At 59.4% G+C, this 25,569-nt stretch overlaps 3 protein-coding genes and 1 long non-coding RNA gene across 6 annotated transcripts in view; 2 read left to right on the forward strand and 2 right to left on the reverse strand.

Moving 5' to 3' along the window:
* LOC104058349 (tenascin-X-like) overlaps positions 1-7,863 on the forward strand; it is a 39,070-nt gene extending 31,207 nt beyond the window's left edge. The window contains exons 26-29 of the mRNA XM_054052128.1: positions 721-817; positions 3,420-3,581; positions 5,847-6,010; positions 7,658-7,863. Coding sequence (XP_053908103.1) covers positions 721-817; positions 3,420-3,581; positions 5,847-6,010; positions 7,658-7,738 — 504 coding nt within the window. The 3' untranslated portion in view covers positions 7,739-7,863. The remainder of the gene's footprint in view (positions 1-720; positions 818-3,419; positions 3,582-5,846; positions 6,011-7,657) is intronic.
* A 2,931-nt stretch (positions 7,864-10,794) lies between these two features.
* Positions 10,795-25,379, reverse strand: LOC128849643 (steroid 21-hydroxylase-like). 3 transcript variants are annotated; one of them, XM_054052119.1, is made up of 10 exons: positions 24,838-25,379; positions 24,417-24,506; positions 23,341-23,486; positions 22,094-22,124; positions 21,175-21,282; positions 20,027-20,097; positions 18,449-18,625; positions 17,281-17,450; positions 14,145-14,248; positions 10,795-11,180 (listed from the first exon to the last, which is right to left on the reverse strand). In XM_054052119.1, the coding sequence occupies exons 1-10, from the start codon at positions 25,376-25,378 to the stop codon at positions 10,936-10,938; spliced, it is 1,683 nt and encodes a 560-aa protein (XP_053908094.1). In that variant the 5' UTR covers position 25,379; the 3' UTR covers positions 10,795-10,935. The 3 variants fall into 3 exon arrangements, with proteins under 3 accessions (XP_053908094.1, XP_053908093.1, XP_053908095.1); XM_054052118.1 differs by having other exon boundaries at positions 20,027-20,113; positions 22,094-22,189; XM_054052120.1 differs by lacking the exon at positions 24,417-24,506 and having other exon boundaries at positions 20,027-20,113; positions 22,094-22,189.
* On the forward strand, positions 12,146-14,131 carry LOC128849650 (uncharacterized). Its single transcript, XR_008447455.1, has 3 exons — positions 12,146-12,212; positions 13,228-13,326; positions 13,574-14,131. It is a non-coding gene; the product is annotated as an uncharacterized LOC128849650 (long non-coding RNA).
* Positions 18,075-25,569, reverse strand: part of LOC104054230 (class II histocompatibility antigen, M alpha chain) — a 51,838-nt gene continuing 44,343 nt past the window's right edge. The window contains exon 6 of the mRNA XM_054052122.1: positions 18,075-18,087. The gene's annotated coding sequence lies outside the window, so the exon portion shown is untranslated. The remainder of the gene's footprint in view (positions 18,088-25,569) is intronic.

Here is a 25,569-nt window from a genome sequence, read left to right on the forward strand (position 1 = left end):
CTGGGGGGACTGGGAGGGACTGGGAGGCACTGGGAGGCGCTGGGAGGCAATGGGAGGGACTGGGAGGGGCAGGGATGGGGATGATGAGGGACTGGGAGGCACTGGGACAGCGATGGGGGCAGCTGGACTGTGAGACTGGGGGGACTGGGAGGGACTGGGAGGCGCTGGGAGGCGCTGGGAGGCAATGGGAGGGACTGGGAGGGGCAGGGATGGGGATGATGGGGCACTGGGAAGGACTGGGAGGCACTGGGAGGGGCAGGGAGGGACTGGGAGGGACTGGGAGGGGCATGAATGGGGATGATGGGGCACTGGGAGGGACTGGGAGGCACTGGGAGGGGCATGGATGGGGATGGTGGGGCACTGGGAGGGACTGGGAGGCACTGGGAGGGGCATGGATGGGGATGGTGGGACACTGGGAGGGACTGGGAGGCACTGGGTGGCTTCAATAGGGTGTTAAGGGGCAAAATAGGGGTTTTGGGGGGCACTGGGAGGGACTGGGTGGTGAGACTGGGCAAACTGGGAGTAAACTGGGAGGAACTGGGCGGCACTAGGAGGGACTGGGTGGCTTCCATAGGGGATTAAGGGGCAAAATAGGGGTGTTGGGGGGCACGGGAAAGGGCTGGGAGGAACTGGGAGTGAACTGGAAGGGACTGGTCGGTGAGACTGGGCAAACTGGGAGGAACTGGGAGGCACTGGGAGGGTTTTTGGGGTCTCGCTCAGGTTTTCCAGCGCCGCCGCGACGGCAGCACCGAGTTCTGGCGCGGGTGGGACGAGTACGAGCGCGGCTTCGGGAACGTCACCGGCGAGTTCTGGCTCGGTGAGGGGGGACCCCCAAACTGGGGGACCCCCAAACCGGTCTCCCAGTTTCCCCCAGTTTGGGGGTCCCCCAGTTTAGGGTCCTGCAGTTTCATGGTCTCCCAGTTTGGGGGGATCCCAGTTTGGGAGTCCCCCAGTTTAGGGTCCCGCAGTTTCATGGTGCCCCAATTTGGGGTGGTCCCAGTTTGGGGGTCCCCCAGTTTGGGCTCCCAGTTTGGGGTGCAGAAGGGTTGAGGTCCCCAGTTTGGGAGTGCCACGTTTTGGGCTCCCAGTTTGGGGCTCCCAGTTTGGGTTGAAGGGGGTTTGAGGTCCCAGTTTTGCAGTTTAGGGGTTCCCAAGGGGTTTTTGGGGTCCCCCAGTTTAGGGTCTCTCAGTTTCATAGTCCCCCAGTTTGGGCTCCCAGTTTGGGGGTCCCAGGTTTGGGGTTCCCAGTTTGGGGTAGGTCCCAGTTTGGGGGTCCCCCAGTTTAGGGTCCCACAGTTTCATGGTCCCCTGATTGTGGGGTGGTCCCAGTTTGGGGGTCCCCCAGTTCGGGCTCCCAGTTTGGGGTGCAGAAGGGTTGAGGTCCCCAGTTTGGGAGTGCCACGTTTTGGGCTCCCAGTTTGGGGCTCCCAGTTTGGGTTGAAGGGGGTTTGAGGTCCCAGTTTTGCAGTTTGGGGGTTCCCAAGGAGTTTTTGGGGTCCCCCAGTTTAGGGTCTCTCAGTTTCATAGTCCCCCAGTTTGGGCTCCCAGTTTGGGGGTCCCAGGTTTGGGGTTCCCGGTTTGGGGTAGGTCCCAGTTTGGGGGTCCCCCAGTTTAGGGTCCCACAGTTTCATGGTGCCCCAATTTGGGGTGGTGCCAGTTTGGGGGTCCCCCAGTTTGGGCTCCCAGTTTGGGGTGCAGAAGGGTTGAGGTCCCCAGTTTGGGAGTGCCACGTTTTGGGCTCCCAGTTTGGGGCTCCCAGTTTGGGTTGAAGGGGGTTTGAGGTCCCAGTTTTGCAGTTTAGGGGTTCCCAAGGGGTTTTTGGGGTCCCCCAGTTTAGGGTCTCTCAGTTTCATAGTCCCCCAGTTTGGGCTCCCAGTTTGGGGGTCCCAGGTTTGAGGTTCCCAGTTTGGGGTAGGTCCCAGTTTGGGGGTCCCCCAGTTTAGGGTCCCACAGTTTCATGGTCCCCTGATTGTGGGGTGGTCCCAGTTTGGGGGTCCCCCAGTTTGGGCTCCCAGTTTGGGGTGCAGAAGGGTTGAGGTCCCCAGTTTGGGAGTGCCACGTTTTGGGCTCCCAGTTTGGGGCTCCCAGTTTGGGTTGAAGGGGGTTTGAGGTCCCAGTTTTGCAGTTTAGGGGTTCCCAAGGGGTTTTGGGGTCCCCCAGTTTAGGGTCTCTCAGTTTCATAATCCCCCAGTTTGGGCTCCCAGTTTGGGGGTCCCAGGTTTGGGGTTCCCAGTTTGGGGTAGGTCCCAGTTTGGGGGTCCCCCAGTTTAGGGTCCCACAGTTTCATGGTGCCCCAATTTGGGGTGGTGCCAGTTTGGGGGTCCCCCAGTTTGGGCTCCCAGTTTGGGGTGCAGAAGGGTTGAGGTCCCCAGTTTGGGAGTGCCACGTTTTGGGCTCCCAGTTTGGGGCTCCCAGTTTGGGTTGAAGGGGGTTTGAGGTCCCAGTTTTGCAGTTTAGGGGTTCCCAAGGGGTTTTTGGGGTCCCCCAGTTTAGGGTCTCTCAGTTTCATAGTCCCCCAGTTTGGGCTCCCAGTTTGGGGGTCCCAGGTTTGGGGTTCCCAGTTTGGGGTAGGTCCCAGTTTGGGGGTCCCCCAGTTTAGGGTCCCACAGTTTCATGGTCCCCCAATTCAGGGTGGTCTCAGTTTGGGGGTCCCCCAGTTTGGGCTCCCAGTTCGGGGTGGTCCCAGTTTGGGGGTCCCCCAGTTTGGGCTCCCAGTTTGGGGTGAAGGAGGTTTGAGGTCCCACCTTTCAGGTTCCCAATTTGGGGGTCTCCCAGTTTGGGGGTTCCCAAGGGTTTTTGGGGCTCCCAGTTTGGGCGTCAACCACTTTAGGGGTCCCCCAATTTAGAAGTCCCCCAATTTGGTCTCCCATTTCGGGGTGGTCCCAGTTTGGGGGTCCCCCAATTTGGGCTCCCAGTTTGGGGTGAAGGGGGGTTTGAGGTCCCACTTTTCAGGTTCCCAGTTTGGGGGATCTCCCAGTTTGGGCTCCCAGTTTGGGGTCTCCCAGGGGTTTTGGGGTCTCCCAGGGGTTTGGGGGGGCTCCCAGTTTGGGGGTCCCCCAATTTGGACTCCCAGTTTGGGGTGAAGGGGGGTTTGAGGTCTCACCTTTCAGGTTCCCAGTTTGGGGGATCTCCCAGTTTGGGCTCCCAGTTTGGGATCTCCCAGGGGTTTTGGGGTCTCCCAGGGGTTTGGGGGGGCTCCCAGTTTGGGGGTCCCCCAGTTTAGGGGTCCCAGTTTGGGGTAAAGGGGATTTGAGGTCCCACCTTTCAGGTTCCCAGTTTGGGGGATCTCCCAGTTTGGGCTCCCAGTTTGGGATCTCCTAGGGGTTTTGGGGTCTCCCAGGGGTTTTGGGGTCTCCCAGGGGTTTGGGGGGGCTCCCAGTTTGGGGGTCCCCCAGTTTGGACTCCCAGTTTGGGGACAGGGAACGCCGCTCTACACGCTCTGACGGCTTCGGCGCCCCACGAGCTCCGCGTCGACCTTCGCACCCCGAACGCCTCGGCCTTCGCCCACTATCGCGACTTCGCCGTCCTCGGCCCCCAACACCAGTATAGCCTCCAACTGGGAGCCTACAGCGGCACCGCCGGTACTGGGAGGCACTGGGAGGGGACTGGGAGGCACTGGGAGGCACTGGGAGGGCAACTGTGAGGCTTCTAAAAGGGATTAAGGGGGAAATAGGGGTCTTGGGGGGCACTGGGAGGCACTGGGAGAGCACTGGGAGAGCACTGGGGGGAAAGTGGGAGGGACTGGGAGGAACTGGGAGGGCACTGAGAGCCACTGGAATGCACTGGGAGTAAACTGGGAGGCACTGGGAGGGACTGGGAGGGCAACTGTGAGGCTTCTAAAAGGGATTAAGGGGGAAATAGGGGTCTTGGGGGGCACTGGGAGGCACTGGGGGGAAAGTGGGAGGGACTGGGAGGAACTGGGAGGGCACTGAGAGCCACTGGAATGCACTGGGAGTAAACTGGGAGGCACTGGGAGGGATTGGGAGGGCAACTGTGAGGCTTCTAAAAGGGATTAAGGGGGAAATAGGAGTCTTGGGGGGCACTGGGAGGCACTGGGATGGCACTGGGAGGCACTGGGGGGAAAGTGGGAGGGACTGGGAGGAACTGGGAGGGCACTGAGAGCCACTGGAATGCACTGGGAGTAAACTGGGAGGCACTGGGAGGCACTGGGAGGGCAACTGTGAGGCTTCTAAAAGGGATTAAGGGGGAAATAGGGGTCTTGGGGGGCACTGGGAGGGACTGGGAGGAACTGGGAGGCACTGGGGGGAAAGTGGGAGGGACTGGGAGGAACTGGGAGGGCACTGAGAGCCACTGGAATGCACTGGGAGTAAACTGGGAGGCACTGGGAGGGACTGGGAGGGCAACTGGGAGGCTTCTAAAGGGGATTAAGGGGGAAATAGGGGTCTTGGGGGGCACTGGGAGGCACTGGGAGGCACTGGGGGGAAAGTGGGAGGGACTGGGAGGAACTGGGAGGGCACTGAGAGCCACAGGAATGCACTGGGAGTAAACTGGGAGGCACTGGGAGGGCAACTGGGAGGCTTCTAAAGGGGATTAAGGGGGAAATAGGGGTCTTGGGGGCACTGGGAGGCACTGGGATGGCACTGGGAGGCACTGGGGGGAAAGTGGGAGGGACTGGGAGGAACTGGGAGGGCACTGAGAGCCACTGGAATGCACTGGGAGTAAACTGGGAGGCACTGGGAGGGAAGTGAGAGGGACCGGGAGGGCAACCATAGGGATTCTATAAGGGGCTAAGGGGGAAATTGGCATCTTGGAGGGCACTGGGAGGCACTGGGAGTAAACTGGGAGGCACTGGGAGTAAACTGGAATGCACTGGGAGTAAACTGAGAGGGACTGGGAGGCACTGGGAGGGGTATGGATGGGGATGGTGGAGCACTGGGAGGCACTGGGAGGCACTGGAATGCACTGGGAGTAAACTGAGAGGGACTGGGATGCACTGGGAGGGGTATGGATGGGGATGGTGGAGAAAACTGGGAGGGACTGGGAGGCACTGGAACGCACTGGGAGTAAACTAAGAGGGACTGGGAGGCACTGGAATGCACTGGGAGTAAACTAAGAGGGATTGGGAGGCACTGGAATGCACTGGGAGTAAACTAAGAGGGACTGGGAGGCACTGGGAGGGACTGGGAGTGAACTGGAATGCACTGGGAGTAAACTGAGAGGGACTGGGAGGCACTGGAATGCACTGGGAGTAAACTAAGAGGGACTGGGAGGCACTGGAATGCACTGGGAGTAAACTAAGAGGGACTAGGAGGCACTGGGAGGGGTATGGATGGGAATGGTGGAGAACTGGGAGGCACTGGGAGGGACTGGGAGGCACTGGAATGCACTGGGAGTAAACTGAGAGGGACTGGGAGGCACTGGAATGCCCTGGGAGTAAACTAAGAGGGACTGGGAGGCACTGGGAGGGGTATGGATGGGGATGGTGGAGCACTGGGAGGCACTGGGAGGGACTGGAATGCACTGGGAGTAAACTAAGAGGGACTGGGAGGCACTGGAATGCACTGGGAGTAAACTGAGAGGGACTGGGAGGCACTGGAATGCACTGGGAGTAAACTGAGAGGGACTGGGAGGCACTGGGAGGGGTATGGATGGGAATGGTGGAGAACTGGGAGGCACTGGGAGTAAACTGGAATGCACTGGGAGTAAACTGGGAGGCACTGGGAGGGGTATGGATGGGGATGGTGGAGAACTGGGAGGCACTGGGAGGGACTGGGAGGCACTGGAACGCACTGGGAGTAAACTAAGAGGGACTGGGAGGGGTATGGATGGGGATGGTGGAGCACTGGGAGGCACTGGGAGGGACTGGGAGTCGTTGTGGGTCGCAGGGGACGCTCTCTCGTACCACGCTGGGAGCCCCTTCTCCACGCGGGACCGCGACCCACGGCGCCGCCCCCGCCCCTGCGCCGTCGCCTACACCGGCGCTTGGTGGTACCGCAACTGCCACTACGCCAACCTCAACGGCCGCTACGGCGTCACCACTGGCCACCAGGCACGTATGGGGGCCATACAGGGGGGCCAGAGGGGCCATACGGGGACCTATAGGGGCCGTAGGGAGCCGTAGAGGTCCTACAGGGGTCATAGGGTCTGTAGGGAGCCGTTGGATCCATAAGGAGCCATTGGATCCATAAGGAGCCGTTGAGGTCCTGTAGGGCCCATAGGGAGCCATAGGGGTCATAGGGGACCTATAGGGGCCATAGGGAACCATGGGGTTCGTAGGGAGCCGTTGTATCCTTAAGGAGCCGCTGAGGTCCTGTAGGGACCATACGCAGCCATAGAGGACCTATAGGAGCCGTAGAGAGCCACGGGGTTCATAGGGAGCCGTTGGATCCATAAGGAGCCATTGAGGTCCTGTAGGGACCATACGCCACCATAGAGGACCTATAGGAGCCGTAGAGAGCCATGGGGTCGATAGGGAGCCGTTGGATCCATAAGGAGCCGTTGAGGTCCTGTAGGGACCATACGCAGCCATAGGGGTCATAGGGGACCTATAGGGGCCATAGGGAACCATGGGGTTCATAGAGAGCCGTTGGATCCATAAGGAGCCGTTGAGGTCCTGTAGGGACCATACACAGCCATAGGGGTCATAGGGGACCTATAGGGGCTGTAGGGAGCCATGGGGTTCATAGAGAGCTGTTGGATCCATAAGAAGCCGTTGAGGTCCTGTAGGGACCATACACAGCCATAGGGGTCATAGGGAACCTATAGGGGCCATAGGGAGCCACGGGGTTCATAGAGAGCTGTTGGATCCATAAGGAGACATTGAGGTCCTGTAGTGCCCATAGGGGCCATAGGGGACCTATAGGGGCTGTAGGGAGCCATGGGGTTCATAGGGAGCTGTTGGATCCATAAGGAGACACTGAGGTCCTGTAAGGCCCATAGGGAGCCATAGGGGTCATAGGGGACCTATAGGGGCCATAGGGAACCATGGGGTCCGTAGGGAGCCGTTGGATCCATAAGGAGCCATTGAGGTCCTGTAGGGACCATACGCCACCACAGAGGACCTATAGGAGCCGTAGAGAGCCATGGGGTCGATAGGGAGCCGTTGGATCCATAAGGAGACGTTGAGGTCCTGTAGGGACCATACGCAGCCATAGGGGTCATAGGGAACCTATAGGGGCCATAGGGAACCACGGGGTTCATAGGGAGCCGTTGGATCCATAAGGAGCCCTTGAGGTCCTGTAGGGACCATAGGGAGCCATAGAGGTCATAGGGACCTATAGGGGCCATAGGGAACATAGGGAGCCGTTGTATCCATAAGGAACCGTTGAGGTCCTGTAGGGACCATATGCAGCCATAGAGGTCATAGGGGACCTATAGGGGCCACAGGGAGCCATCGGGACCTATAGGATCCATAGGGAGCCATAGGATCTCTAAGGAGCCATAGAGGTCCTATAGGGGCCATAGGGAGCCATGGGGTTCTATAGAGTCCATAGGGTCCGTAAGGAGCCATTGAGAACCTATAGGGAGCCATACGGGACACAAGGGGCCTATAGCATAGGTCCATAGAGCTCTACAGGGTCTGTTGGGGGTCTATAAGGTCTATAGGTGCCCACAGAGGTCCGTAGGGGTCTATAGGTGCCCATAGGGGTCTATAGGTGCCCATAGGGGTCTATAGGTGACACCGCACTCTCCCCAGGGAGTGCATTGGTTCCCCTGGAAGGGCTTCGAGTTCTCCATCCCCTTCACTGAGATGAAACTACGGCCCCAACACCACTGAGGGAGACGGAACGGGATCCGGATCCGGAAAGGGATCCAGCATCCGGAATGGGATCCAGATCCAGAATGGGATCCAGGATCCGGAATGGGAGCCAGCACCCAGATGGTATCCAGCATCCGGACTAGGATCCAGATCCGGAATGGGATCCAGCATCCGGACTAGGATCCAGATCCGGAATGGGATCCAGCACCCAGATGGGATCCAGCATCCGGACTAGGATCCAGATCCGGACTGGGATCCAGGATCCGGACTGGGATCCAGCATCCGGACTAGGATCCAGATCCGGAATGGGATCCAGCATCCAGACTAGGATCCAGCATCTGGAATGGGATCCAGATCCGGAATGGGATCCAGATCTGGAATGGGATCCAGATCCGGACTGGGATCCAGGATCCGGACTGGGATCCAGCATCCGGACTAGGATCCAGATCCGGAATGGGATCCAGCATCCAGACTAGGATCCAGCATCTGGAATGGGATCCAGATCCGGAATGGGATCCAGATCTGGAATGGGATCCAGCATCCGGACTAGGATCCAGATCCAGAATGGGATCCAGGATCCGGAATGGGATCCAGATCTGGAATGGGATCCAGATCCGGAATGGGATCCAGCACCCAGATGGGATCCAGCATCCATGCAATCCCATTTCCAGAATGGCATGTGGATCCGGGATGGAATCCCTGCGTCTGGAATTGGATTCCGGCATCCAGAACGGGATCCGGATCCAGGATGGGATCCTAGTGTCCAGAATAGGATCCAGTGGCCAGAACTGGATCCACATCCGGGATGGGATCCGGATCCAGAATGGGATCCCAGCATCTGGGATGGGATCCAGCATCCAGAAGAGGATCCCAGCATCCAGAATGGGATCCGGATCCAGAGTGGGATTCTGATCCCGAATGGAATCCCAGTATCTGGGATGGGATGCAGCTTCTGGAATGGGACCCAGCATCCGGATGGGATCTGGATCCAGAATGGGATCCCAGCATCTGGAATGGGATCCAGCATCCAGAACAGGATCCCAGCATCCAGATGGGATCCGGATCCAGAATGGGATCCTATCACCTGGAATGAGATCCAGCATCTGGAATGGGATCTGGATCCAGAATGGGATCCCAGCATTTGGAACGGGCTCCAGCATCTGGAATGCGATCTCGTGTCCGGAATGGGATCTGGATCCGAATGGGATCCCGGTGGCACCAGGAAGAGCCGGGACTCGCGGGGGCAAAGCTTTTATGAGGGGAAAAGGGGAATAAAAACGGTTTTGGAATCCCCGATCCCAGCAAGCGGAACCGGGGGGAGCGGATCCTGGATCCTGGGCTGTGGGAGGAGGTGGATCCGAGGATCCCGGGATTTGGGGGCATCTGGATGTCCTGGGATGCAGGAGGATGCGGATCCCAGGATCCTGGGACGAGGTGGATCCCGTTATCCTGAGGGGTGGGAAGACGCAGCTCCAAGGATGCCGGAGCAGGAGGATCCCGGCGTGCAGGCGGATGCAGATCTGGGAATCCTGGGATGCGGGAGGATGCGGTTCCGGGAATGCAGGAGCAAATGAATCGAGGGATCCCAGGATGCAGGAGGAGGTGGGATCCAGGAATCTCGGGATGTGGGATCCCGGGATGCAGGAGGTGGGATGCAGATCCCATTTTTTTCTGGGATGCAGGGAGATGCAGGATGCTGATCCTGGGATGCAGGAGGATGTGGATGCAGGAGGATGCAGGATGCGGATCCTGGGATGCACGAAGATGCAGATCCCAGGATGCAGGAGGATGCGGGATGGGGATGCTGGAGGATGCAGGATACGGATCCTGGGATGCAGGAGGATGCAGGATGCAGATCCTGGGATGCAGGAGGATGCGGGATACGGATCCTGGGATGCAGGAGGATGCAGGATGCAGATCCTGGGATGCAGGAGGATGCGGGATACGGATCCCAGGATGCAGGAGGCTGCAGGATGCAGATCCTGGGATGAAGGAGGATGCAGGAGGATGCAGGATGCGGATCCCAGGATGCAGGAGGACACAGGATGAGGATGCAGGAGGATGCAGGATACGGATCCCGGGATGCAGGAGGATGCAGTATATGGATCCTGGGATGCAGGAGGATGCAGGATACAGATCCTGGGATGCAGGAGGATGCATGAGGATGCAGGAGGATGTGGGATGGGGATCCCAGGATGCAGGAGGCTGCAGGATGCAGATCCCAGGATGCAAGAGGACACAGGATGGGGATGCAGGAGGATGCCGGAGGATGCAGGATGCGGATCCCGGGATGCAGGAGGATGTGGGATGGGGATACAGGAGGATGCAGGATACGGATCCTGGGATGCAGGAGGATGCAGGATATGAATCCCGGGATGAAGGAGGACACAGGATGGGGATGCAGGAGGATGCAGGATGCAGATCCTGGGATGCAGAATGATGCAGAATGTGGATCCTGGGATGCAGGAGGATGCACGAGGATGCAGGAGGATGTGGGATGGGGATCCTGGGATGCAGGAGGCTGCAGGATGCAGATCCCGGGATGCAAGAGGACACGGGATGGGGATGCAGGAGGATGCCGGAGGATGCAGGATACGGATCCCGGGATGCAGGAGGATGCAGGATACGGATCCCGGGATGCAGGAGGATGCAGGATGCGGATCCTGGGATGCAGAAGGATGCAGGATACGGATCCCGGGATGCAGGAGGATGCGGGATGGGGATCCCGGGATGCAGGAGGATGCAGGATGCGGATCCTGGGATGCAGGAGGACACAGGATGGGGATGCAGGAGGATGCCGGAGGATGCAGGATGCGGATTCCAGGATGCAGGAGGATGCAGGATGCGGATCCCGGGATGCCGGAGGATGCAGGATACGGATCCCGGGATGCAGGAGGATGCAGGATGCGGATCCCGGGATGCCGGAGGATGCAGGATACGGATCCCGGGATGCAGGAGGATGCAGGATGCGGATCCCGGGATGCCGGAGGCTGCAGGATACGGATCCTGGGATGCAGGAGGATGCAGGATGCGGATTCCAGGATGCAGGAGGATGCAGGATACGGATCCTGGGATGCAGGAGGATGCAGGATGCAGATCCCGGGATGCAGGAGGCTGCAGGATGCGGATCCCGGGATGCAGGAGGCTGCAGGATGCGGATCCCGGGATGCAGGAGGCTGCAGGATGCGGATCCCGGGATGCAGGAGGCCGCGGGCTCAGGCCGGGCTGTGCCAGGGCACGAGGCGCAGGCTGCATCCCGCGGGGCGCAGGACGGTTCCCGGGGTGCCCTCCAGGCCCGGCAGCTGCCCCGGCGCCGGGGGCTCGATGCGGAATTCCCACAGGATGCGCCCCAGGAATACCAGGAGCTCGGAGCGAGCCAGCGCAGCGCCCACGCAGGATCGAGCCCCGCAGCCGAAGGGCAGCAGCGAGCGCCGAGGGGCGTCCGGGAGCAGGAACCGCTCTGCGGGGAGAAAAGAGGGGGGACCCTTGGTTTGGGGGTCCCCTGGGCTTTGAGGTCCCCAAGGTTTGGGGTCCCAGAGTTTGGAGGATCCAAGGGTTTGGGGTCCCCAGCGGTCAGGGTCTCAAGGTTTTGGGGTCCCAGGGGTTTCAGGGTCCCCAGGGTTTGGGGTCCCAGAGGTTTGGGGTCCCAGAGTTTGGAGGATCCAAGGTTTTGGGGTCCTAAGGTTTTGGGGTCCCAGGGGTCAGGGTCTCAAGGTTTTGGGGTCCCAGAGGTTTCAGGGTCCCCAGGGTTTGGGTTCCAAGGTTTTGGGGTCTCAAGGTTTGGGGGTTCCAAGGTTTGGGGTCCCAGGGGTTTGGGGGTCCAAGGTTTGGGGTCTGAGGTTTGGGGTCCCAGAGTTTGGAGGATCCAAGGTTTTGGGGTCCCAAGGTTTTGGGGTCCTAAGGTTTTGGGGTCCCAAGGGTTTCAGGGTCCCCAGGGTTTGGGGTCCAATGGTTTTGAGTTCTAAGGTTTTGGGGTCTCAAGGTTTGGGGGTTCAAGGTTTGGGGGTCCCAGAGTTTGGAGGATCCAAGGTTTTGGGGTCCCCAGGAGTCAGGGTCTCAAGGTTTTGGGGTCCCAGGGGTTTCAGGGTCCCCAGGGTTTGGGGTCCAAGGTTTTGGGTTCCAAGGTTTTGGGGTCTCAAGGTTTGGGGTCCCAGGGGTTTCGGGGTCCCCAGGGTTTGGGGTCCAAGGTTTGGGGGTCTCAAGGTTTGGGGGTTCCAAGGTTTGGGGTCCCAGGGGTTTGGAGGATCCAAGGTTTTGGGGTCCCAGGGATTTCAGGGTCCCCAGGGTTTGGGGTTCCAAGGTTTCAGGGTCCCCAGGGTTTGGGGGTCTCAAGGTTTGGGGGTCTCAAGGTTTGGGGGTTCCAAGGTTTTGGGGTCTCAAGGTTTGGGGTCTCAGGGGTTTGGGGGTCCAAGGTTTGGGGTTCGAGGTTTGGGGGTCCCAGAGTTTGGAGGATCCAAGGTTTTGGGGTCCCCAGAGGTTTCAGGGTCTCAAGGTTTTGGGGCCCCCAGGGTTTGGGGTCCAAGGTTTTGGGGTCTCAAGGTTTGGGGGTTCCAAGGTTTGGGGTCCCAGGGGTTTGGAGGATCCAAGGTTTTGGGGTCCCAGGGATTTCAGGGTCCCCAGGGTTTGGGGTTCCAAGGTTTCAGGGTCCCCAGGGTTTGGGTTCCAAGGTTTTGGGGTCTCAAGGTTTGGGGTCCCAGGGGTTTGGGGGTCCAAGGTTTTGGGGTCCTAAGGTTTTGGGGTCCCAGGGGTTTCAGGGTCTCAAGGTTTTGGGGTCCCAGGGGTTTCAGGGTCCCCAGGGTTTGGGGTCCAATGGTTTTGAGTTCTAAGGTTTTGGGGTCTCAAGGTTTGGGGGTTCCAAGGTTTGGGGTCCCAGGGGTTTGGAGGATCCAAGGTTTTGGGGTCCCAGGGATTTCAGGGTCCCCAGGGTTTGGGTTCCAAGGTTTGGGGGTCTCAAGGTTTGGGGGTTCCAAGGTTTTGGGGTCCCAGGGGTTTGGGGGTCCAAGGTTTGGGGTCTGAGGTTTGGGGGTCCCAGAGTTTGGAGGATCCAAGGTTTTGGGGTCCCCAGGGGTCAGGGTCTCAAGGTTTTGGGGTCCCAGGGATTTCAGGGTCCCCAGGGTTTGGGGTCCAAGGTTTCGGGGTCTCAAGGTTTGGGGGTTCCAAGGTTTGGGGTCCCAGGGGTTTGGGGGTCCAAGGTTTTGGGGTCTCAAGGTTTGGGGTCCCAGGGGTTTGGGGGTCCAAGGTCTGGGATCTGAGGTTTGGGGTCCCAGAGTTTGGAGGATCCAAGGTCTTGGGGTCCCAGGGGTTTCAGGGTCCCCAGGGTTTGGGGTTCCAAGGTTTCAGGGTCCCCAGGGTTTGGGTTCCAAGGTTTTGGGGTCTCAAGGTTTGGGGGTTCCAAGGTTTTGGGGTCCCAGGGGTTTCAGGGTCCCCAGGGTTTGGGTTCCAAGGTTTTGGGGTCTCGAGGTTTGGGGGTTCAAGGTTTGGGGGTCTCAGGGTTTGGAGGATCCAAGGTTTTGGGGTCCCAGGGGTTTCAGGGTCCCCAGGGTTTGGGGTCCAAGATTTGGGGTCACTGGTTTCAAAGTCCCAGTTTGAGGTCCCAGTTTGGAGTGGTTTCCAGTTTGGGGGTCACTGGTTTCAGGGTCCAAGGTTTGGAGTGGTTCCCAGTTTGGGGTCACTGGTTTCAAAGTCCCAGTTTAGGGTCCCAGTTTGGAGTGATCCCCAGTTTGGGGTCACTGGTTTCAGGGTCCCAGTTTGGGGTCCCAGTTTGGGGTTCCCATTTTGGGGATCACTGATTTGAGGGTCCCAGTTTGGAGTGGTTCCCAGTTTGGGGTCACTGGTTTCAAAGTCCCAGTTTAGGGTCCCAGTTTGGGGTCACTGGTTTCAGGGTCCCAGTTTGGGGTCCCAGTTTGGGGTGGTTCCCAGTTTGGGGGTCACTGGTTTCAGGTTCCCAGTTTGGGGTCCCAGTTTGGAGTGGGTCCCAGTTTGGGGGTCACTGGTTTCAGGGTCCCAGTTTAGGGTCCCAGTTTGCGGATCCCAGTTTGGGGGTCACTGGTTTCAGTGTCCCCGTGTGGGGTGTTCCCAGTTCAGGGTCCCAGTTTGTCCCAGTTTGCCCCAGTACCTGCCAGGAAGGCATATACATGGTGTCAGGCACTGGGCTCCCAGTTTGGGGGTTCCCAGTTTAGCAGGGTCACTGGTTTGGGGTGGGTTCCCAGTTTGCCAGGGTCACTGGTTTGGAGGGGATTCCCAGTTTGTCCCAGTTTGCCCCAGTTTGCCCCAGTACCTGGCAGAAAGGCATGAGGGTGGCACCAGGCACTGGGCTCCCAGTTTGGAGTCACTGGTTTGGGGGGGGGGGCTGGGTTTTGGGGTCCCAGTTTGGGGTCCCTGTATGTCCCAGTTTGTCCCAGTTTATCCCAGTTTGTCCCAGTACCTGGCAGGAAGGCGCGGGGGCGGCACCAGGCGCTGGGATCCAGGTGGGCCGCGAGGAGGTTGGGGACCAGCACGGAGCCCGTGGGGACCAGTACCCCCGCCACGCTGCAAACTGGGGTTACTGGGAGCACTGGGATGGACTGGGAGCACTGGGAAGAGCTCCTGGGGGGGGAACTGGGATCGATTGAGATTGACTGGGGGGGCTGTTGGGTTCACACTGGAGCTGGAGTAGAGGCTACTGGGATTGACTGGGGGGTACTGGGAGCTACTGGGGCCGTACTGGGAGCTACTGGGGCCATACTGGGATCTACTGGGGGTCTACTGGGGGTCTACTGGGATTGACTAGGGGTCTACTGGGACCATACTGGGATTGACTGGGGGCTATTGGGGCCGTACTACGATCTACTGGGATCTACTGGGGGTCTACTGGGGTATGCTAGGATTGACGGGGGGTCTACTGGGAGCGTACTGGGATTGACTGGGATCTACTGGGGGTCTACTGGGATTGACTGGGGGTCTACTGGGACCATACTGGGATTGACTGGAGGTTATTGGGGCCGTACTACGATCTACTGGGATCTACTGGGGGTCTACTGGGGTATACTAGGATTGACTGGGGGTCTACTGGGAGCGTACTGGGATTGACTGGGGGGTACTGGGGCCATACTGGGGGCTACTGGGATCGACTGGGGGGGCTTCTGGAGGGCTCTACTGGGGTATATTGGGGTCTACTGGGATTGACTGGGGGGTACTGGGGCCATACTGGGGGCTACTGGGATCGACTGGGGGGGCTTCTGGAGGGCTCTACTGGGGTATATTGGGGTCTACTGGGATTGACCGGGATCTACTGGGAGCATACTGGGATTGACTGGGGGGTACTGGGGCCATACTGGGGGCTACTGGGATTGACTGGAGAGTACTCGGGCCATACTGGGGGCTTCTGGGATTGACTGGGGGGTACTCGGGCCATACTGGGGGCTACTGGGATTGACTAGGGGGCTGCTGTGGCCATACTGGGATCTACTGGGGGTCTACTGGGGTATTCCAGGATTGACGGAGGGTCTACTGGGAGCATACTGGGATTGACTGGAGGGCTACTGGGGCCATACTGGGATCTACTAGGGGCTGCTGGGGGACTACTGGGGTCTACTAGGATTGACTGGGGGCTACTGGGAGCATACTGGGATTGACTGGGGGATACTGGGGACATACTGGGGTCTACTGGGATTGACTGGGGGTCTACTGGGGTCATACTGGGGGGTTACTGGGGTCTACTGGGGATGTGCTTGGTTCCCACTAGTCTATACCAGTTCCCGCTGGTTCTTTCTTGTCCATACTCATCTAAACTGGTCCGTACTGGTTCGTACTGGTCTGTACTCATCTAAACTGGGCTCTACTGGTCCATACTGGTCTACACTGGTCCAAAACACACAGATGCAGAGCGCTGCAGCCTGATGCCCGGTGGTTCCCACTGGTCTACACTGGTTCCTGCTGGTTCCTGGTAGTCCATACTGGTCTGTACTGGTTCATAATGGTCCCTAGTGGTTCATACTGGTCCGTACTCATCTAAACTGGGCTATACTGGTCTATACTGGTCTACATTGGTCCAAAACACATTGATGCAGAGCGCTGCAGCCTGATTCCTGGTGGTTCCCACTGGTCTACACTGGTTCCTGGTTGTCCATATTCATCTAAACTGGTCTGTACTGGTTCATACTGGTCCGTACTCATCTAAACTGGGCTATACTGGTCTATACTGGTCTATACTGGTCCAAAACACATTGATGCAGAGCGCTGCAGCCTGATGCCCGGTGGTTCCCACTGGTCTATGCTGGTTCCTGGTCGTCCATATTCATCTAAACTGGTTCATACTGGTTCATACTGGTCTGTACTCATCTAAACTGGGCTATACTGGTCTGTAGTAATCTAAACTGGGCTATACTGGTCTACACTGGCCCAAAACACATTGATACAGAGCGCTGCAGCCTGATGCCCGGTGGTTCCCACTGGTCTACGCTGGTTCCTGGTAGTCTGTACTGGTCTGTACTGGTCCGTACTGGTCCATACTGGTCCGTACTCATCTAAACTGGGCTACACTGGTCCATACTGGTCTATGCTGGTCCAAAACACATTGATGCAGAGCGCTGCAGCCTGATTCCTGGTGGTTCCCACTGGTCTACACTGGTTCCTGGGTGTCCATATTCATCTAAACTGGTCCGTACTGGTTCATACTGGTCTGTACTCATCTAAACTGGGCTATACTGGTCTGTAGTAATCTAAACTGGGCTATACTGGTCTACACTGGTCCAAAACACATTGATGCAGAGCGCTGCAGCCTGATTCCTGGTGGTTCCCACTGGTCTACGCTGGTTCCTGGTAGTCTGTACTGGTCCGTACTGGTCCGTACTGGTTCATACTGGTCTGTACTCATCTAAACTGGGCCATACTGGTCCATACTGGTCTATACTGGTCTACACTGGTCCAAAACACATTGATGCAGAGCGCTGCAGTCTGATGCCCGGTGGTTCCCACTGGTCTACGCTGGTTCCTGGTAGTCTGTACTGGTCCGTACTGGTCCGTACTGGTTCAAACTGGACCGTACTCATCTAAACTGGGCTATACTGGTCTGTAGTAATCTAAACTGGGCTATACTGGTCTATACTGGTCCAAAACACACAGATGCAGAGCGCTGCAGCCTGATGCCCGGTGGTTCCCACTGGTCTACGCTGGTTCCTGGTTGTCCATCTTCATCTAAACTGGTCCGTACTGGTTCATACTGGTCTGTACTCATCTAAACTGGACCATACTGGTCCATACTGGTCTATACTGGTCTACACTGGTCCAAAACACATTGATGCAGAGTGCTGCAGCCTGATTCCTGGTTGTTCCCACTGGTCTACGCTGGTTCCTGGTAGTCTGTACTGGTCCGTACTGGTCCGTACTGGTTCATACTGGACCGTACTCATCTAAACTGGGCTATACTGGTCCATACTGGTCTACACTGGTCCAAAACACATTGATGCAGAGCGCTGCAGCCTGATTCCTGGTGGTTCCCACTGGTCTACGCTGGTTCCTGGTAGTCCGTACTGGTCCGTACTGGTCTGTACTGGTCCGTACTGGTCCGTACTGGTCCGTACCTGGTGTGGCGCAGGGCGCAGTGGGGCAGGGCGAGCGGGGCGGGCGGGCGCAGGCGTAGGGTCTCGTTGAGGGTGGCGAGGAGCAGCGGGAGCCGCGCGGTGTCCCCGGGTTCGGGGGTCCCCGAGGGCCCCAATTCGCGCCACAGCTCATCCCGCAGCCGCGCCTGCAGCTGGGACACGAGGGGACACGCGTGTCACACGCGTGTCACACACCCAGAACGGGTGTCCGACGAGGAGGGGACACGGGGGACACAGGAGGGGGGGACACGGGAGGGGACACGGGTGTCACATAGGGGATATGGGGACACGTGTGTGACACAGGACACGTGTGGGGACACGTGTGGGGACATGGGGACACGTGGGGAGGGGACATGAGTGTCACACAGGGGATATGGGGACACGTGTGTGACACAGGACACGTGTGGGGACACGGAAGGGGACATGGGGACACGTGGGGAGGGGACATGAGTGTCACACAGGGGATATGGGGACACGTGTGTGACACAGGACACGTGTGGGGACACAGAAGGGGACATGGGGACACGTGGGGAGGGGACATAAATGTCACACAGGGGATATGGTGACACGTGTGTGACATAGGACACGTGTGGGGACACAGAAGGGGACATGGGGACACGTGGGGGGGGGACATGAGTGTCACATAGGGGATATGGGGACACGTGTGTGACATAGGACACGTGTAGGGACACGGAAGGGGATATGGGGACACGTGGGGAGGGGACACGAGTGTCACACAGGGGATATGGGGACACGTGTGTGACATAGGACAGGTGTGGGGACACAGAAGGGGACATGGGGACACGTGGGGAGGGGACACGAGTGTCACACAGGGGATATGGGGACACGTGTGTGACACAGGACACGTGTGGGGACATGGGGACATGTGGGGAGGGGACACGAGTGTCACACAGGGGATATGGGGACACATGTGTGACACAGGACACGCATGGGGACACGGAAGGGGACACGGAATGACACACGGGGAGGGGACACGGGTGTCACCCAGAGGACACGGGTTGGACGTGGGGACACGGGTTGCTTCGGGGACACAGGTGTGACACAGGGGACGACCCGTGTGGGGACACGAGGACACGTGTGGGGACTCGGAGGGGTGACACACGCGTGGGGAGGGGACACACGGTGTCACCTCGGGGCGGTGGGCGAGGAGGGCGAGGGCCCAGGCCAGCGCGGCCGCCGTGGTCTCGGTGCCCCCCAAGAAGAGGTCGACGAGCGCCATATGCAGGCGGGCGGGGGGCAGCGCCGTGGGGCGCCCCCCAACCTCGGGGGAGGCGGGGGGCAGCGGGGACCCCTCGGGGTGCAAGGCCTGCGGGGGGGGGGGGGGGAGCGCGACCCATAGCGAGCCATGGAGACCATGGGGACCCATAGGGACCCATAGGGACCCATAGAGACCCATGGAGGCCATGGGGACCCATAGGGACCCATGGGGACCCATAGAGACCCATAGGGACCCATAGAGAGCCATGGAGACCATGGGGACCCACAGGGACCCATAGGGATCCATAGAGACCCATAGAGACCATGGGGACCCATAGGGACCATGGGGACCCATAGAGACCCATAGAGACCCATAGAGACCCATAGAGACCATAGGGACCCATAGAGACCCATAGAGACCATGGGGACCCATAGGGACCCAGAGAGACCATGGAGACCCATAGGGACCCAGAGAGACCATGGGGACCCATAGGGACCATGGGGACCCATAGAGACCCATAGAGACCATAGGGACCCATAGAGACCCATAGAGACCATGGGGACCCATAGAGGCCCATAGAGACCCATAGAGACCATGGGGACCCATAGGGATCCATGGGGACCCATAGAGACCCACAGAGACCCGTAGAGACCCACAGAGACCCACAGAGACCCATAGAGACCATGGGGACCCATAGGGATCCATAGAGACCCATAGAGATCCACAGAGACCATAGGGACCCATAGGGACCATGAGGACCCACAGAGATCCAGAGAGACCCATAGAGACCCATAGAAACCCATAGAGACCTATAGAGACCATGGGGACCCATAGGGACCATAGAGACCCATAGACACCCATAGAGACGACAGAGACCACAAGGACCCATAGGAACCCACAGAGACCATAGGGACTCACAGAGACCATAGAGACCACAAGGACCCATAGAGACCCATAGAGACCATAGGGACCCATAGAGACCATAGAACCCACAAGGACCCATAGGGACCCACAGGGACCCATAGGGACTCATAGAGAACACAGGGACCCATAGAGACCATAGGGACCCATAGAGACCACAAGGACTCATATAGACCCATAAAAACCATGGGGACCCATAGGGACCCATAGAGACCATAGGGACCCTTAGAGACCCACAGAGTCCATAGGGACCCATAGGGACCCATAGGGACCCATAGGGACCCATAGAGATCACAGAGACCATAGGGACCCATAGAGACCCACAGAGACCATAGGGACCCAGAGAAACCCATAGAGACCACAGGGACCCATAGAGACCCATAAGGACCCCATAGTCCCCCTCACATCCCCACATCCTCACCCCCAGCCCCACACATCTCCCTCCCCAACCCCATAGAGCACCTATAGCCCCCCCCCTTCCAGGCCTCTAGCGCCCCCCCCCCTCACCTATAGACCCTATAGAACACCCTCCCAGCCCCACAGCACCCCCCTACCCACCCCTGCCCCACAGCTCTGCCCCACACGGACCCGGTACCGGCTGAGCTGTTTCTCCACGAAGCTGTCGCGGTGCTGGATCAGGCGCTGGAGTTGCCGCAGCCCTGGGTGGGGCAGGACCTAGGGACCCTATAGACCCTATAGACCCCTATAGGCACCCTAGAGATCCCACAGGGCACCCCTTTGCCCCACAAAGAGCCATAAGGGCAATAGAGACCCATAGAAACCCATAGAGACCCATAGGGACCCATAGAGATCCGTAGGGACCCACAGAGACCAATAGAGACTATAAGGACCCACAGAGACTCATAGAGACCCATAGAGATCCATAGGGACCCACAGAGACCCACAGTGTCCCATAGAGACCATAGGGACCCACAGAGACCCATAGGGACCCACAGAGATGCATAGAGACAACAGGGACCTACATAGACCCATAGAGACCCATAGGGACCCACAGAGATCATAGGGACCCATAGAGACCCACAGTGTCCCATAGAGACCATAGGGACCCATAGAGACCCATAGAGACCCATAGGGACCCATAGAGACCCACAGTGTCCCATAGAGACCCATAGGGACCCACAGAGACCCATAGAGACCCATAGGGACCCACAGAGACCCATAGGGATCCACAGTGTCCCACAGAGACCCATAGAGACCCATAGGGACCCATAGAGACCCACAGTGTCCCACAGAGACCCATAGAGACCCATAGGGACCCATAGAGACCCACAGTGTCCCACAGAGACCATAGGGACCCACAGAGACCCATAGAGACCCATAGGGACCATAGGGACCCACAGAGACCCATAGAGACCATAGGAACCCACAGAGACCCATAGAGACCCATCGGGACCCATAGAGACCACAGGGACCCACAGAGACCCATAGAGACCCATCGGGACCCATAGAGACCACAGGGACCCACAGAGACCCATAGAGACCCATACGGACCATAGGGACCCACAGAGACCCATAGAGACCCACAGAGACCATAGGGACCCACAGAGACCCATAGAGATCATAGGGACCCACAGAGACCCATAGGGACCCACAGAGACCCATAGGGACCCACAGTGTCCCACAGAGACCATAGGAACCCATAGAGACCCATAGAGACCCTTAGGGACCCATAGGGACCCATAGGGACCCCCAGCACTCCCTGCCCCACAGCTCACCCTCAGCGCAGGGCACATATCGAGGGCGCGGACGCTCGTTCTGCCCCACACGTCGAGCAGTTCCACCAGGCACCGAGCGAAGGCTCGAACCTCCGGCTCGGGGGGCAGCTATGGGGCAGGGGGGGGCGCTATGGGGCAGAGGGGGGGGAACCCCACACCCAACCTGCCCCATAGCGCCCCCAAATGCTGCCCCACAGCACCCAAACCTGCCCCATAGCATCCGAATCCTGCCCCCTAGCACCCCAAAACCCACCCTTTGACCCCCAAATCTGACCCATAGCACCCCAAAACCCACCCTTTGACCCCCAAATCTGACCCATAGCACCCCAAAACCCACCCTTTGACCCCCAAATCTGACCCCTAGCACCCCAAACCCACCCTTTGACCCCCAAATCTGACCCCTAGCACCCCAAAACTCACCCTTTGACCCCCAAATCTGACCCCTAGCACCCCAAACCCACCCTTTGACCCCCAAATCTGACCCATAGCACCCCAAAACCCACCCTTTGACCCCCAAATCTGCCCCCTAGCACCCCAAAACCCACCCTTTGACCCTCAAATCTGCCCCTAGCACCCCAAAACCCACCCTTTGACCCCCAAATCTGACCCATAGCACCCCAAAACCCACCCTTTGACCCCCAAATCTGCCCCATAGCACCCCAAAACCCACCCTTTGACCCCCAAATCTGCCCCCTAGCACCCCAAAACCCACCCCATAGACCTCCAGTCCCCTCGAAGCTGCCCCATAGCACCCCAAATCTGCCCATAGCACCCCAAAACCCACCCTTTGACCCCCAAATCTGCCCCACAGCACCCCAAAACCCACCCTTTGACCCCCAAATCTGCCCCCTAGCACCCCAAAACCCACCCCATAGCACCCCAGAACACCATCCCTGCCCCATAGCCCCCCCCCCCTTACCAAGTCCCCGAAGAGGAGGCGCCCGATGGTGCTGCAGGTGTGGAAGGAGAAAACCTCAAAGGGGTCCAGGGGGGCCCCCCCATAGGAACGAAGCTCCTGAGGGGCAGAGGGAGGGGACATTTGGGGTCCCCATGGGAGGGTTGGGGGTCGCTGGAGGGGGAGGTGGGGGTTCCAAGGGGGTTTTGGGATCCCTAAGGGGGGTCTGGGGGGGTCCTAGGGTTAAATGAGGGGGATTTAGGGTCCCCAAAGGGGTTTGGGGGGGCATTGGGTGGGCACTATTGGGCAGGTTTGGGGGTTATGGGGCAGTTTAGGGTCGCTATGGGTCAGTTTTGGGTCCTATCGAGAGGTTTGAGCTGCTATGGTGCAGGTCTGGGGCGCTATGGGGCGGTTTCGGGTCCCTATGGGGCAGGGTTTGGGTGCTATGGGGCAGCTTCGGGTCGCTATGGGGCAGTTTTAGGTGCTATGGGTCAGTTTTGGGTCGCTATGGGGCGGGTTTGGGTACTCTTGGGGGAGTTGGGTGTCTATGGGGCAGTTTTGGGTGCCTATGGGGCAGGTGTGGGGCGCTATGGGGCGGGTTCGGGTCTCTATTGGGCGGGTTTGGGTCTCTGTTGGGTGGGTTTGGGTACTCGGGGGAGGGAGTTGGGTGTCTATGGGGCAGTTTCGGGTCCCTATGGGGCAGGTGTGGGGCGCTATGGGGCGGGTTTGGGTCTCTATTGGGCGGGTTTGGGTACTCTGGGGGGAGTTGGGTGTCTATGGGGCAGTTTCGGGTCCCTATGGGGCAGGTGTGGGGCGCTATGGGGCAGGTGTGGGGCGCTATGGGGAGGGTTCGGGTCTCTGTTGGGTGGGTTTGGGTCTCTATGGGGCGGGTTTGGGTACTCTGGGGGGAGTTGGGTGTCTATGGGGCGGTTTCAGGTCCCTATGGGGCAGGTGTGGGGCGCTATGGGGCAGGTGTGGGGCGCTATGGGGAGGGTTCGGGTCTCTATTGGGTGGGTTTGGGTCTCTATGGGGCGGGTTTGGGTACTCTGGGGGGAGTTGGGTGTCTATGGGGCGGTTTCAGGTCCCTATGGGGCAGGTGTGGGGCGCTATGGGGCAGGTGTGGGGCGCTATGGGGAGGGTTCGGGTCTCTATTGGGTGGGTTTGGGTCTCTATGGGGCGGGTTTGGGTACTCTGGGGGGGAGTTGGGTGTCTATGGGGCGGTTTCAGGTCCCTATGGGGCAGGTGTGGGGCGCTATGGGGCGGGCTCTCACCCGGGCCAGCGCCTCCGCCTGGCTCCGCAGCGCCCCCTGCAGTCCCGGCCCCGACAGCGCCGCCCGCGCCGCCCCGCGCTGCGCCCGCCACGCCCGGCAGGGGGCGCCCAGCGCCAGGTCCTGACCCCCAAGTGACACCAGGGACCCTGCGACACAGACCCATAGGGACCCATAGGGATCCATAGGGACCCATAGAGAACATGGAGACCCACAGAGACCACAGGGACCCACAGAGACCCGTAGGGACCCATAGAGACCATAGAGACCCACAGAGACCGATAGAGACCTATAGGGACCCATAGGGACCACAGGGACTCATAGAGACCCATAGGGATCCATAGAGACCACAAGGACCAATAGACACCCACAGAGACCCATAGAGACCCACAGAGACCTGTAGAAACCCATAGAGACCCGTAGAGACCATAGAGACCAATAGAGACCTACAGGGACCCATAGAGACCATAGAGACCCACAGAGACCCACAGGAACCCACAGAGACCATAAGGAGCCATAGGGACCCATAGAGACCATAGAGACCCACAGAGACCATAAGAAGTCATAGGGATTCATAGGGACCCATAGAGACTATAGAGACCCATAGAGACCCACAGAGACCTATAAGGACTCACAGAGACCCACAGGAACCCACAGAGACCATAAGGAGCCATAGGGATCCACAGGGACCCATAGAGACCTATAGAAACCCATAGAGACCCACAAAGACCCACAGAGACCATAAGAAGTCATAGGGATCCATAGAGACCCATAGAGACCATAGGGACTCATAGAGACCCACAGAGACCCATAGAGACCCACAAGGACCCACAGGGACCATAAGAAGTCATAGGGAACCATAGGGACCCATAGAGACCATAGAGACCCACAGAGACCCATAGAGACCCACAAAGACCCACAGAGACCATAAGAAGTCATAGGGACCTATAGAGACCCACAGAGACCCATAGAGACCATAGGGACCCATAGAGACCCACAGAGACCCACAGAGACCATAGGGACCTACAGTGACCCATAGAGACCATAGAGCCCCCCCAGCCCCATAGCTCCCCACTGACCGAGGTAACTTGGGGGGCGCCCCATCCAGGCCCCCCAGTTTCGTGCCAGCGCCTCCCGGATCGGTCCCGCTGCGCCCAGCACCAAAACCTCTGGGGGACACCCCGAAATGAGGGGTTCTGGGGGTCAGTTTGGGGGTTCACGGGGTCAGGTTTGGGGTGCAGTGGGTCAGATTTGGGGGTTCGGAGGGGTCAGATTTGGGGGTTCACGGGGTCAGATTTGGGGTGCAGTGGGTCAGGTTTGGGGGTTCGGGGGGGTCAGATTTGGGGGTTCACGAGGTCAGGTTTGGGGTGCAGTGGGTCAGGTTTAGGGGTGCAGGGGGGGTCGAGTTTGGGGGTTCAGGTGCGCCAGGTTTAGGGTTCGGGGAGGGTCATTTTGGGGGTGTGGGCGTCGATTTAGGGGTTCCACCCCCCCTCCACTCACCGCGCCCCCCCATGCGCATGCGCAGGACGGGTCCGCACTGCCGCGCGAGGCGCTCGAGGTGCAGCGCCCCCCCTCGATGCAGCAGGTGAAACGCCGACACCTGCGGGACCCGCCCCCTCTCCGGCCCGGCCAATGGCAGCGCCGCTTGAGGCGAGGCCACGCCTACTTCGTCCTCCTCAGCCAATCCGCGCGCGGCCCCAGCCGAAGCCACGCCCTCCTCGCTCAAGCCACGCCTCCCTCGCGCACCAACCAACCCGCGCAGCCCCCTCCGAGCGGCCCCGCCCAGCGCTGCCCAGAAGCCACGCCCACCTCCCGCCTCAGCCAATCCGCGCGCGGCGCCCGCCGAGGCCGCGCCCCCTTCGCTCAAGCCACGCCCACCGCCAACCAACCCGCGCAGCGCCCTCCAAGCGGCCCCCAAAGCCCCGCCCAGCGCCGCCCATAAGCCACGCCCCCAGCTCGCCTCAGCCAATCCGAGAGAGACTCCATCTGAGGCCACGCCCCTTTCGCTCAAGCCACGCCCCCCTCGCGCCGCCGACGCCATCGCACCGGGTTATGGGGGGGCAGGTGGAAGCGGGAGCTGCCTTTATAGCGGGAAGTGGCCACGCCCCCTCACAGACCACGCCCTATCTTGAGACCACGCCCCCTCCCTCTTCCCCCCGCCCTCCCCAAATGCCCCCAGCCCCAAATTTGCCCCCCCAGCCCCATATCTGCCCCCCAGCCCCATATTTGCCC

This window comes from Cuculus canorus, chromosome 31 (genome assembly GCF_017976375.1).
Source record: "Cuculus canorus isolate bCucCan1 chromosome 31, bCucCan1.pri, whole genome shotgun sequence".
NCBI classification, from domain to species: domain Eukaryota; kingdom Metazoa; phylum Chordata; class Aves; order Cuculiformes; family Cuculidae; genus Cuculus; species Cuculus canorus.

What these genes read in the sequence shown, in the direction of transcription:
- LOC128849643 (XM_054052118.1), bottom strand. Translation starts at nt 25,378, where the DNA reads ATGGCGTCGGCGGCGCGAGGGGGGCGTGGCTTGAGCGAAAGGGGCGTG. An exon ending in CATGCGCATGGGGGGGCGCG is followed by an intron (nt 24,507 to 24,837) that starts GTGAGTGGAGGG and finishes GGTGTCCCCCAG; the next exon opens with AGGTTTTGGTGCTGGGCGCA. An exon ending in TGCGCCCTGCGCCACACCAG is followed by an intron (nt 14,249 to 17,280) that starts GTACGGACCAGT and finishes CCCAGTTTGCAG; the next exon opens with CGTGGCGGGGGTACTGGTCC.